Source organism: Marmota marmota, unplaced genomic scaffold, assembly GCF_001458135.2.
Source record: "Marmota marmota marmota unplaced genomic scaffold, marMar, whole genome shotgun sequence".
Lineage (NCBI taxonomy): Eukaryota > Metazoa > Chordata > Mammalia > Rodentia > Sciuridae > Marmota > Marmota marmota.
Genome location: NW_025999900.1, coordinates 53,943,711 through 53,956,547, shown reverse-complemented (window position 1 = coordinate 53,956,547; position 12,837 = coordinate 53,943,711). Strand labels below are relative to the sequence as shown.

The following is a 12,837-nucleotide window of genomic DNA, read 5'->3' as shown; positions in this document are numbered from 1 at the left end:
CTGCTACCTCCCGCCGCCGAGCGGGCAGGTCCGCCACCGCCTACCGCCTGGGGCCTGGCACCCGGGCTCAGCGCACCTCCGGGCCGGGAGCCTCTGTGCGCCGCGCGCCCTGCGCTCTCCCGCCGCGGCTAGGCATCTGCGGCGCGCCACGGGGAGGGTCGGCTTCGCGGCGCGCTCCCCCGGCGCCGCGCCACCCCTCTGTCCAATGGCTTTCGGGGGGTTGGGGAGTGGGGGGCGTCGCCCGGGGGCGAGGAGCGCGGCTGGGGTGGGGCGTGTGCGCTCTGCGCCGCGGAGCTAGGCTGACGTGCCCGCCCGAGCGCGCGTCCGGGAGTGTGTGTGCGAGAGTGTGTGCGAGAGTGTGTACGTACACGCCTTCGGGGGCCGAGTGACACTGCAGTGGGCTTTTCCCTAGCCTCGGCCTTCCGGCTGCTCAGCCCCCAACCTGCCGCACCGCTTTTGGAAAGCAGCTTGGTGGCTCTTCGTCTTCCCGAGCCTTGCTCTCCATCCTTTCATCCACCCCTGGCCAACCTTACTTTTTCTTTTACCCACCCGGCCGCAGCAGACCGCCCCTCAACCGGTGCAGACACCCAAGCCGTCTCCAATTCTTCCCTAAGCCAGTATTTCCCCACCTCTCTCTGGAGCCCCATCCACGAGCCAGTCCAAGGCTCGCTCATCCTTGGAAATTGTTTTGTTGGGCTGCTGTTCCGAGGCGTGTAAAGCTCGAGGGCTTTATTATTATTTTGATTCTTTTCATTTCTTCCCCTTCTGGGCAACGGAGCAATGAAATTTCCAATCGAGACGCCAAGAAAGCAGGTGAACTGGGATCCTAAAGGTTGGTATTTGCTACTTTTGGCCGCCCTTGCCCGGCGTGTGCGCGCTTCCATGAGTGAAAGCACTCTTGCCCCTGGCAGCGTGTGTCCCGAGGCTGGGAAATGCTCCTGGGGACTGCAGCACGGGTGGGAGGAGGGCGGAGGCAGCGTGGGTTCGGAACCCAGATAGCGCCTGTCATTACCACATAATCATTGTCCTTCCTGGATTTTTAAAAAAATCTATTTAAAGATACACCAAACTGACTTCTTGGTTTGAAATTTCACCAAGTGTCGATATTTGCTTTTGACTTTGGGTGTGCAAGTGTGTGTGTGTGTGTGTGTGTGTGTCCTTTGTTTCTGGTGATCTTTGTCTCTCTGGCAGATGGGTGGGGTGCTTCTCCTGGACCTGGAGCTGTACAGCAAGCCCTGGGTGTCCTCAGTGGGAAAGGTTTCCTGGCAGCAAGTGAGGCTCTGATCTGTAGCCACTGTCCCTGGGGATGGCCTTTCGCACAGGGCAAGCATAATAATGGAGCCCCTAAGGCCTCTGGAGTCTTCGTTCAATCTTATTACCAAACTAGGCTGCTGGTTTGGCTCAGGTTGGAGTAGAAGCGGGCGGGGGAGTGGTTTTCGAGATGGGTGGGGCTGGCAAGGGCTCTGGGAGGGGTCTCACAGTGTGCCCACTGCAGGCAATGGTGTGGTTCACGTGCTTTTTACAAATGTTTGTCTATGTGCCTTCCCTGCAAAATAGGTAGATTTGTGTGTGCCTAGTGTTGGTCACCGTGACTGAAATTAGCATCCAGATGTTAAGGTTTCTCCTGAGTGATTAATAAGGGAGCGGAACACATTGACAGCACGTGTCCAGTTGTGACCAGAATGCTCTTCAGCGTGTTCTTAGCTCATCTGAAGGCTGAACTGGGCTAGGAGTGGCCTCTGGGTGTGTTTTGGGGATGGAATTTATTTGGTGGGTGGGTGTCGTGTTTAATGTTCTTTATTAGGAGCATTTCTTCTCCAGAATGGAAACAGGAAACCCACTCAATTTGTTAAGTAAATGACTTATGAATTGACAGGTAGTTTAAGACTGAATGGAGAGGTGTTGCCCTTTAAAAACACTGAGTTTTTTTAAAACACCTTAAATACAATCCAGACTTACCTTGTTTTTAAATCTCTAGAAATAGGAAAGTGTTTTTTTTTTTTTTTAAATTCCTCCAGAGCATATTTATTGAATACCAAGCACAGTCTTAGGCACTGGAGATATAATCAGAACAGGGCAGACAAAAGACTCTAGCTTCTTGCAGTTTACAGTAAAGGAGACAGATCTAAAGCAATCATTGCTTGGAGAAGTCCATAATTAAAAGTCTATGTATGCACCATGAGCATCAGGATTTTAAGGAAGTGTTTGATAGAAGAGATCGACAAGGACCAACGGAGGCATGTGGCCAGGGAATCCTTCCCTGAGGCAATTACACCTGTGCTGAAACCTGAAGTAGCAGTTAATTGACCAGTGAGAAGGGGAATTTTTTTCAGAAGAGGGAATGGCAAGTGCAAAAGTCCTGGGGCACATGTATTTGAGACCCTCTGAAAAGAGGTTCATGATTGGAGCAGAGAGCAAGGAAGCTTGTATTTTAAGATGTGACAGGGGATGGGGTGGGTGGGTGGTGGTGGATCAAATTCCAAAGCCCTGGTGGTGTTAGAGGTGGAGTAGAATTATGGGGGGGGGGAGGAGGAGTGCAGTCTTTAAGTACTGAAGAATGTCAAGCTGAAGAGTGACATGATTTGAACTGAGTTTTAAAATAAAGGTCGTGCAGCTCTCGTGGATCTAGGAGATGAAATGCAATGGTGTATGGAGCCCGGTGGTGGCCATGGGAAAGGAGAAGTGCATGGAGGAGGGAGCTGGAGAACGTGACGTCATCAGGTGTGGAGGTGGAACCCCTGGAGCGACTGGAAGGCAGCCATAGTGGGACCACGGTGGAGAAGGCTCCTGACTTCAGTCTAGGTCTGGTCCAGTGGGAGATGCCCTGGAACCACCAAGGGTGGGCAGTTGTCAGAGTGGAGGTCTCCTCTGGTAGGGAAGGAGCACTGTGGAACTGATTTTGTGAAGCTGGACTTGAATTTTTAAGTTTATTCTAATTAGTTGGCCTTGACTTTTCAAATACATTTCTGTGGGATCATCATTCTACAGATTCATGTCCTGGTGGTAAGTGACATGCGGAGGACCTTTCCACATGTTACAGTGAAGGAAAGAATGGAAGTAGCATCCACAGTTACTAGCATTGCTGCTAAAAATAAAAAGGCTTCAATAAACAAGCACAGCCTACCAGGTGTTTTATGTACGTTATTTCATAGTTTCAAAATACGGATCTGATATATGTTATCGTCCCATTTGACACTCGATGACCAGCAGGATGACATGAAGCTGCCTTCCACTAAGTGAGGTGCTCGACTTATTTAAGGTTGTTCCTGATGGTAGAGGTGACCATGGTCTTTCCTAGCTAGGGACAGAGGCAGGAGGAGAGTGAGGCTTAAGGACAGCGAATCTTAACTTCCTATGGAATTATGTTCCAGACACTGGACTACTGATTTACATACATTAATTAACTTAATCTTTGCAAAAATCATAGGGGGAAGATATCATCCTAATTTCATAGTCGAGAGAACTGAGGAACACCGAGGTGAAGTAACTTGCCCAAGATTGCAAGGTATTGGGACTGGACTGGAATCCAGGCTCTGAAACACACTTTCAGACTGTGTCTTTTAAGTTATTGGGACCTCTGGCTCTTGCCTGGTCCAGGAAAGGAGAAGCTCATTGGGAGAAGGAGGAGGAGGGAGGAGGAGAAGAGGCAGGAGGAAGGGAGGAACGAGTCTTCCAATGAACTAGCTGTCCCTGTAAATTCTTTTCTCCACCAACTTCTCTAGGTAACAGCACCTTCAGTTCTCCATCTTGTGGACCAGTCACTGGCCACCGCGCAGACTTTGGTTAAGTTCTGCAGAGGTTCAGTTTGATACACCAAGTGTGTTTATCAGAGCAATAAAGGGGGATCTAACATACAATAGAAAAGTGAGGCACAGTTCACATTACAGGGTGTTTCGGTCAGCCTTTTCACCACTGGGACTAACAGACCCAACCAGAACAATTATAGAGGAGGAAAAATTTATTTTAGGGCTCTCGGTTTCAGAGGTCTTTGTCCATAGACGGCTGGCTCCCTTCCTCTGGCCTCAAGATGAGGCTCAACATCATGGAGGAAGAGTGTGGCAGAGGGAAGCAGCTCACATGTTGATCAGAAAGCAAAGAGAGACACCACTCTTCAGATACAAATATATACCCCGTAGCCACACCCCCAATGAATGGCTTCCTCCAGCCACACCCACCTGCCTCCAGTTAATCCCATCAGGGATGAAATCTCTGATTAGGTTAAGGCTTTAACTCAATTATTTCTCCTCCAAACCTTCTTGCATTGTCTCACAATGTGAGCTTTCACAGGGACAATGCATCTAAACCGTAACACAGGGACTGTAGGATTGATTGTGGAACCCTCAGGTGGAGATGCTCAGGAGTTATGGAAAGAAGTTGTAATTATGATGCTTTGCTCACAGCCCCATTACCTGACAATTTAATAGCACCAAACGAAGGTGGTTTGAGAACAGATTGATTTTGATTGCTCTTAGATGAATTAAGCAAAGCACTGTCAAGAGGTGTATGCACAGAAATGAAGCTGAAGTATGAAATGATTAGTCTTTGGTGGGCTGTGTCCTTCCTCCATAGTCACAGAACTGAGCCTTCAACTAAGAGGGGTGCTGTTTGGAGAGAATCCACACAAAGGTAGATTGGCACTAAAGTCTCAGCTTTCAAAGCAGAATTCATATGCATTTTTTGATCACTAGGATCACTTAGTGGTGATTTTCTGTTCAAAATTAGAATTTGTTTGCTGCTTCTCTGTGTTAAGAACTTTTAAAAGCCAAATGAAACCAGTTGCTGTGGGCCACGGCTGTAATCCCAGCTACTCAGGAGGCTGCGGCAGGTGGATTGCAAGTTTGAGGCCAGCCTTGGCAGTTATTGAGTCCCTGTCTCAAAAAGAAAAGAAAAAAGAAAGAAAAAAAGCCAGGGGATCAGCAAACAGCATTCACCTGGATTGAGGCAGACTGATCAGTATAATACAAAAAAACCTGTGGACTGGGGAGCAAAAGAATTAGGTTCCAGAACCAGCTGGAGTGACAGTTAGCTGTGTGACTTTGGATTTCTCCTTTAGCCTCTCTGGACTTCACTATCTTCCCATGTAGAAAGGGGCCATTGACCTGGCCTTTGTATACCTCTCTGGCTTTATCTGATCTTTGGACCACTCCACTTCCCTTTGTTTCTCAAGTCACACTCATTTCTGTCTCAGGGCCTTTGCGCTTGCACTTTTTGCTGTCCATAATGAATGTTCACTTGAATGGATGAGGGGTGGATCAGAGAGGATGGAAGGCTCTAAGCATCTGGGAAATTCCAGGTTCCCCTCTCTCTACACGTGACAACGTATAAATAAGGAGAAAGGAAGAATGTCCTCAAATAGTGGGGCATCAGAAAGGCAAAACCACTACACTGGAGCTGGATTTTAAAAAAACACCCTCACTTTTTGTGCCTACTTTTTTTTTCCCCATGCATACTTTAAAGCAGAATTCCAGACAGGCCCGTGGTGTATGTGAGTAGCACGTTTCAGTTTACAGAACACTCTTCACAAATGATCTCATTTGTTCTTTAAACAACCCTATTTTTGTAGGTATTAGAGTCTCAGATTTACTGATGGGTAGACTAAGATGTAGAAAGGATAAAGGTGCAAACAGGCAGAACCGGGGCTCATCCAGGACTTCCGATGCTCCCATCCAGAGCAGTTTCCCTCCAGTTTTCCCCTCCCCAGACTCTGTCCCTTCCACAGTCTCCCACTCCTCCTTACCCCAACGTGTATCAGAAGTTCCTCAGAGGGATGTAGAGGAACTGGCTCTCTGTTGATCAGGGAGTCCTTGGTTGATGGCTGTGTTTACCAGGCTCCCACAGGCTGACAAGGTCATTACCCCATGAGTCACAGGGAAGACCCTGGTACCCATTCTGCTGTGCTGGCTAAGAGGAGGAGATCTCAGCTCCGTACGAATGGGAGCCAGGCTCAACTTGCTAGGTCCCTGAAGTGCTGTCTTTATTCATGTGTTTGCAAACACACATTTGCATAGCTTAGATTTTCTGGAAGGAAAATAATCTATTTTTGATTATGATATCCAACTTTCAGGAGAACAGCATTCCAAACGAGATTAATAATGTTCCCAAATCATCACAATTATCTTAGAAAGTACAGAGGAAGGATGTTCCAAAGACGTTCTGCGCCAAGATTTGGCTCAGGGCTCTTTTCCAGTAGTGTCTAAGGGAACTCATCTTCTCTTCACCCATCCTAATCATTAAGAGTGGATGGGTGCCGGGCATGGTGGCTTGGGAGGCTGAGGCAGGAGGATCATGAGCTCAAAGCCAGCCTCAGTGACTTAGCAAGGCCCTGTTCCCCCACCAAAAAAGATATATAGATATAGATGGATAGATAGATAAAAGGGCTGGGTGTGGCTCAGTGGTTAAGCACCCCTGGGTCAATCCCCAGCACCAAAAAAACAAAAATAAAAACAACAACAACAACAACAAAAACCCCCAAAGCCTGCTGCTGGATGGGTTGCTTTTGCTCTTCATCCTGTTTCCAAAACATCTGTGCTTTGGCTTTTTCTTAAAGCAGGTGTGTTTAAAACAAATACAATATATTCTTGCCCCAAATTGGGAAACTCCCCCCACCACTGAGATACGGTGCAAGGTATATTTAATATAGGGACAGCGAGTTAGTGGATTCCTTTTTACTTAACCTATAGGGAATTATACACAGAAAGTATAATGATGAAGCAGAAAGAAGTCACTAGACCCGTGGTCCATTAGGAGGTTTCAGTTTGGACAGCTCCCTTGGCTGAAGTAGAAAAGTGAATAAAAGTGAGTTATTCCCCCCTCCCCCCGTACTCAGATACTATTATAAAGGGCATTTACTAGTGAACCGGCGAGGGTTAGAGTAAGTTAGGGGCTCAGCTCTGCATGGCTTGCTTGGGGAATGTACCTAAATGGGACATGAGGAGTGAGGTTACCATGTTGGCCACACCCACTGGCTGATGGCTATCCTTGAGAATCGCGAAGTCAAAGGGCCCATCTGCTCACAGGCTCTGATCCTCTGGAGTCTCTCAGTAGAAGCTCATGGTTGGTCTGGGTTGGGCCCACCGCCATCACTCATAATGGTGGGAATGAACACCTCATATTTACTTTCTAGAACATTTATTTGTGTTTTGTGGACTCAGTTTGACAGTTGGAGATTTTTTTTTCTTTCGCATTTGTGAGTCCCATGGGTGGAAAATGAAACCTGACTCCCAGTCCATCACTTCAGCCTGGAGAAGCCGGTGGGTATGTGTGTATGTGTCGGGGGGCAGCGTAAGGGCCACAGCCATTGGCCAAGGAGGGTGTGGACATGAAGGCACTTGTTCTCCTCCTTTGCCACACCCAAGTTCAGGCATTAGAGGTTGTGGGGGTGGTAGGATTTCAGGGGAATCCAGTTTTTATACTTCCAGTAGCTTCCGATCCCATCCCTTCCCCTTCCTGTGCAAGGAGGTTTGAAGCAGAGTGGGATGGTGGGAAAATAGGATTGGAGAAGAAAACCAGCAGGTCACAGGCAGCTTCTCCTTCTCTCCTTCCTTCCTTCATCCCCACCCCATTCCTACAGAATTCTCATCTCAATTTCTACTTCTTCTGCAAAATTTCCTAATTTTTTTCCCCATCCAATTACCCAACACTGAGGTGTAATGGTGAGGTTTTCAGTTAAAAAAACCAAAAAACCCAAAAACGACCCTTGAAGAGGCAATGAGATTTGCTTGGATGATAGAGAACTTGGAAGTCACAGTGACCTTTGTAGCAGGTCAAAAATGTCAATATTTTAAATTCTGATATACAAGCTAGCAGCCATCTCACCGTTACTGGGAAATGAGTTTCTTATGTGCAAGCAGGCCTGGAGGTGCTCAGAGTAACAACACATCAAATATTTTAGCAGCATAAAGATAAATAGTATAACTTAGTGACTTTCATGTGATGTGAGTCTGACAGGCTGAACAGGAAGCTGTGTGCCAGGTGAGATATTTGACGGTTGAACATCACCCACTTTGTCAAGTGAGACAAGGAGTCAGGCAACAAGTGTTTAAGAAAAAGGGTACAGGGAAAAGCTTAGAGAGGAGATTATATCCACTAACATATATATATATATATATATATATATATATATATATATATTTTTTTTTTTTTTCTTTACAAATTGGGGACAGTCTGTTGCTAACTATTTTTACTGTGGACCAATTTGGGTCAGCTCCTGGAATCTACTGGTGGAGAATGTTGCTTTAGGCTGATGACATTCATTTTTTTTGTGGTGGAATTTGAGGCGATATGGGAAACCATTCTGGTAAATCTGGTTCAGTGTATACTTTACAGTACCCTGGTAGGAGACTAAGTGAATGTGGTAGTCATTTAACCTGAGTCTAGCAAGATGTCACCTTCTGTACTGTGTGAGAGGCTAGGGTGGGAGGCCCTGGGTTCTAAGGCTGGCTCTGACATTTACACAGAAGAGGAGGAAGTTGAATCATGATCACTAAGGTCTCTTTGTTTCCTAATTGTCCTAATTTAAGCTGCATCATTTACTAGTGGCTGATTCAGGCAAGTAATTTCATTTCTCTGTGACTTGGTCTCCTCTGTAAGACAGAGATGATTAGAGCCAGTGCTTCCTTGATCTGTTATGCAGATTAAATGAGGTGGTGCCTGCAAAGCTCTGGGAAGAGTGCCTGAGCCAGGTCAGGGACCCACGAGTGACACCTGTGTCCTGCTGTTGTGAAGGTCTGTGGATGCGGAGCAGGCTCCAGCTTAACCTCTTGGGAAGCATTTGGGTCACTGTCTGGATCATCTGGGGGCGGGGGTGGGCCATAGCAGACCCACCACTCCTGAGACCAATAGGCTCCCAGTGTTGTTGGTCCAGGTTTAAAAAACCCTATGCTGTTCTGGATAAACCAGAGAAAAGACCAGTGAAAGAATATGATTTGGAATCACAATGCTTCAGGCTGAGTTATTGTCTGTTTTTAAAAAAAATTTTTTTTAATTGTAGTTGTACACAATACATTTATTATATTTATTTTATTTTTATGTGGTCCTGAGGATAGAACCCAGCGCCTTGCACGTGCTAGGCGAGCACTCTACCCCTGAGCCACAACCCCAGCCCCTTGTCTGACTAATTTTATTGGCTGTGTGTCTTAGTCTATTTGAGCCTCTATAACAAAATACCATAAATGGGGCAGCTTATCACAGCAGAAAATTATTTCTCACTGTTCTGGAGGCTGGGAAGTCCAAGATTAAGGTGTCAGTAGATGTTAGTGTGATGTTTAGTGAGGGCTCATTTTTCTAGCTCATAGATGGTGACTTTTTGCTGGGTTCTCCCATGGCAGAAGGAGTGAGGGGTCTCTCTTGGGTTTCTTTTAGAAGGACACTAATCCTAATACCATCACTGAAGGGGTTAGGATTTCAGCATATGAATTTTGGGAAGGTCACAAGCATTTAGAGCACACTACTTCATGAACTTGCTCAAGTCACTTAACTTCCTGATCCTTAGTTTTCTTCTGAGTAAAATACAGATCACAGTAACACTTTATAGTTGCTAACATGATCAATTGAGATAAAGATTTATAAATGGTTAAATTGTAGACCAGCATTTCCCCAAGTGTGTTCTATGATATAGAACACGAGTCTCAATAACTACTCTGAGGAAACAAACAAACAAACAAAAATAATTAAGGTCAAGACACTTTCTGTGTGTGTTGGGGGGATGCTGAGTCCTGCATGGAGGGTCTCCCAGTACCTTAGTGTGTTACCATATTGCTGGGTAACAAATAACCCCAGCATCCAATGGCTTAAGTCAACAATAAATACTTATTCCCTCATGGGTTAGGAACTGGAGAACAGATCCACTGGGTGGTCTGGCTAGGAGTCTGTCACCACATCGTGGCCAGTGTCCACATTGACCTGTCGTCTGATGGCCTGTCATCTGATGGTTTGCCTGGGGCTGAAGGGTCTCTTTCCAAGATGGCTCATTCATGGGACTTGCAATCTGCTGCAGGTTGTAGGGAGAGGCCTCATTTCCCACCAGGATGGGCTTCTCAATGGGCTGCTTGTGTCGCGCAGTACACAGTGGCTGGCTTTCTCCAGAGCAAGCGATTCAAGAAAGAACAAGGCAGAACTGGCAATGTCTTTTCTAACCTAATCTTAGAAATCACATATTGTCACTATGACTGTGTTCTGTTCATTAGATGCCAGTCTAAGTTCAGTTCACATTTGGGGAGGGGAAGGGGAGAAGGAGGTCACTTTGGAAAGGAGGAGTGTCAGAGAATTTGAGAACATATTTTAATATCCCCGTGGGCAATTTCTTCGTATATTTATTGCTTATGTATTAAGTTCTAGGCATGGTGCTAAGTGCTTTCGAGTCATTATCTCACATAATCTTCTTTATAATCCCAAGAAGCAGGTGAAATTATTCTCCCTGCTTTTCAAGTGAGTAGGCTTAAATAAGTCACCCATCATTATGGGCAGTGCTGTGACTTGAATCTGGGTCTGTCTCACTCCACCTTGTCCCTTTTTTTTCTGATGATCCTGCAGGACAGAAATCTGCTTAATTTTGTTTGGCCCTGCATTTTCAACTGAATTACAGAACACTTATTGATTTAACTCCATTTCCTCTTCCTTGTACTCACTACATTATCCTAGAAAGACAGTGAGCCTGATGATGGTTTATATAAAACACAAATATATGGTCTTTTGCTAGCTCCCAGGATACCCAGCCATCCAAACTTTTTGTATTATTCCAATACAAAAAGCATTCATGGAGCCTGTCTCCTGTGGGACCCGTGTAGTCTAAGTCTGTTAAAACATTAACAAAAAATGACCACACAATATGCCCTATTTTTCCCTCCCTGTAAAACCAGAGGTTGAGTGTGGAAGCTCATGGCCTGCCTTCTCTTACTTTGCAAGCTCCCTTCTTTTATAGACCATGAAAGCATCTGGGCTGAGCAGTGGGAATGCCTGAGGATGGCTGTCTGTGCATCTTGTGTCTGGGGTGTCCCTGATGTGGTGGCAGGCCAGGGTCTGAATCCTGTGACTAAAGCACACGTCAGAATCTCACCCCACGACCGGTGGAGAGAGGACTGTTAGCACTCCTTGTCGTGTTTCGAGTAAACATTTTTTTTTAAAATGTCCTTATTGCTTTTTCTGTACATTCCTGAAAAAAAAAAATTACTGGCAGCAGGGTACATTTAATGCCTAGGGTTCCCACGTTTCCCAATGTTACACGCTTGGCTTATTCCTGGGGCGATTTTGCATTCTGAAGGAAGTTTTGGAGCCTCTGTGTTTGGGCAGAGAAGAGTGAATAGGGTTTCCTTTGAGTGCCTCTGTGGACTTGAGAATGACCGGGAGCTGGACATTGTTGGATATGTCACTTTCTGCACAAAATTACAAAGACAGAGTCTAGGGCACGATGGGAGAGGGTCAAATGAGACTGCCTGGGGCCCCTTCACGTTCCAGAGCCAGCTGTCATGGTGTCTGTAGCCATAGCAACCAAGGGCAGATGAAGTCTCAGGATGCCAATGTGCCATTGTATCAAACCTCTAGTTCTGTCATTTCTTCTTCTATTCCTTCATCCTGGTATCCCCCTCCCCACAGTGACCGACTTTGAGGGTAGCTTCTACACATCTCCTTTTAGTTTCAAAGTAACTCTGCACTTCCTGAGACTCCATGTTCAATTCCTGGATCCACACTGGTATTCATTGTGATCCAGAGCAAGCCACATGCACATAATTTCCTTCGCATTTTCATTTTTACTATGAAAAATGGCTTGTAAGGCCTGATGTGTACAGACTTCAGCTGTAACTTAAGTTGTGCTTAAAGATGGTGGCTCCTGGCACTCCATGCTTTGGGCAGCTCTTTGGTTTAGATCTTGAATTTTTGAATGTGTTCTTAAAGAACAGAGAGAGCCAGTGAGGCATGGTAACCAGAGCTCTGGTCTTTGGTCAGAAGATTTGGATCTTTTACTGGCTAGAGAGTGAGATGTGGCATGGTGTCATGAGGTTGGGAGGTGGGAGGTGGTCAGATTATGCAAGGTATAGCAAGTTGTATTAAGGAGTTTGTCTCCCCCCCGCCCCCCGAGCCTAATGGGAAGACTTGGAATGGTGTAAAATAGAAAGATGACACAATTAAGTTTTTATTTTAAAGATTATTTAAGCCACTCATAAGTCCACCAATGGAGTCAACAAATGTTTGTGGAGAATGAAGGCACAGTACTGGAGTCGCCTGGGGTGTCTGTGTCTTCTTCTAGGAATTGGCGATAAGCATCTGGGCAGAGAGAAGCTTTTCTTGACATCTTTGGTTTATGATAACCAATTCCAAACCTCCAGTTACACGTGGGAGGTGTATCTTAAAGCAATGGTGATTGCGTTTCAATTTCTGTTTGCTAAAATGATCTTTTCCCTGGCTTTGTTACACAGTCCTTGATTCTGTGATAATCTGCATATCTGGTGGGAACAGATCAATAAACCAGAAACTGGCGTGTCCACATTCTTGGGTACTTCAGACGCCTCTTGGAAACATACGGCTGTGAGTCCAGCATAATGGGCTTATTACAATTGCCATAGACCTCTCCACGCCTGCTGTCACTTTGTTCCTGGTGTGTCGGGGGTATTGTAACATTGAGGTATTTCTCCTTCAACTATAATGGGACCCCTGCTAGTCCTGTCCTTGTGGCCTCAGCTCAGAAGGCCTCCCCAGAGCCTGCATTAATGAGAGACTGTCTGCCCTGATCCTTTCTCTGCCAGGGTGAGAACACAGCTTCTGTAGGAGCATGAATGCCTGCTTGTCAGGAGATAATCTCTGCATTCAGCCTCAGCTCTAAAGACAGACACAGCACACAGCCAC

At 46.1% G+C, this 12,837-nt stretch overlaps 1 protein-coding gene across 1 annotated transcript in view; it reads left to right on the top strand.

Moving 5' to 3' along the window:
* The first annotated feature begins 330 nt into the window (after positions 1-330).
* Positions 331-12,837, top strand: part of Kcnk10 (potassium two pore domain channel subfamily K member 10) — a 125,795-nt gene continuing 113,288 nt past the window's right edge. The window contains exon 1 of the mRNA XM_048799525.1: positions 331-832. Within this exon, the coding sequence (XP_048655482.1) occupies positions 781-832 (52 nt within the window). The 5' untranslated portion in view covers positions 331-780. The remainder of the gene's footprint in view (positions 833-12,837) is intronic.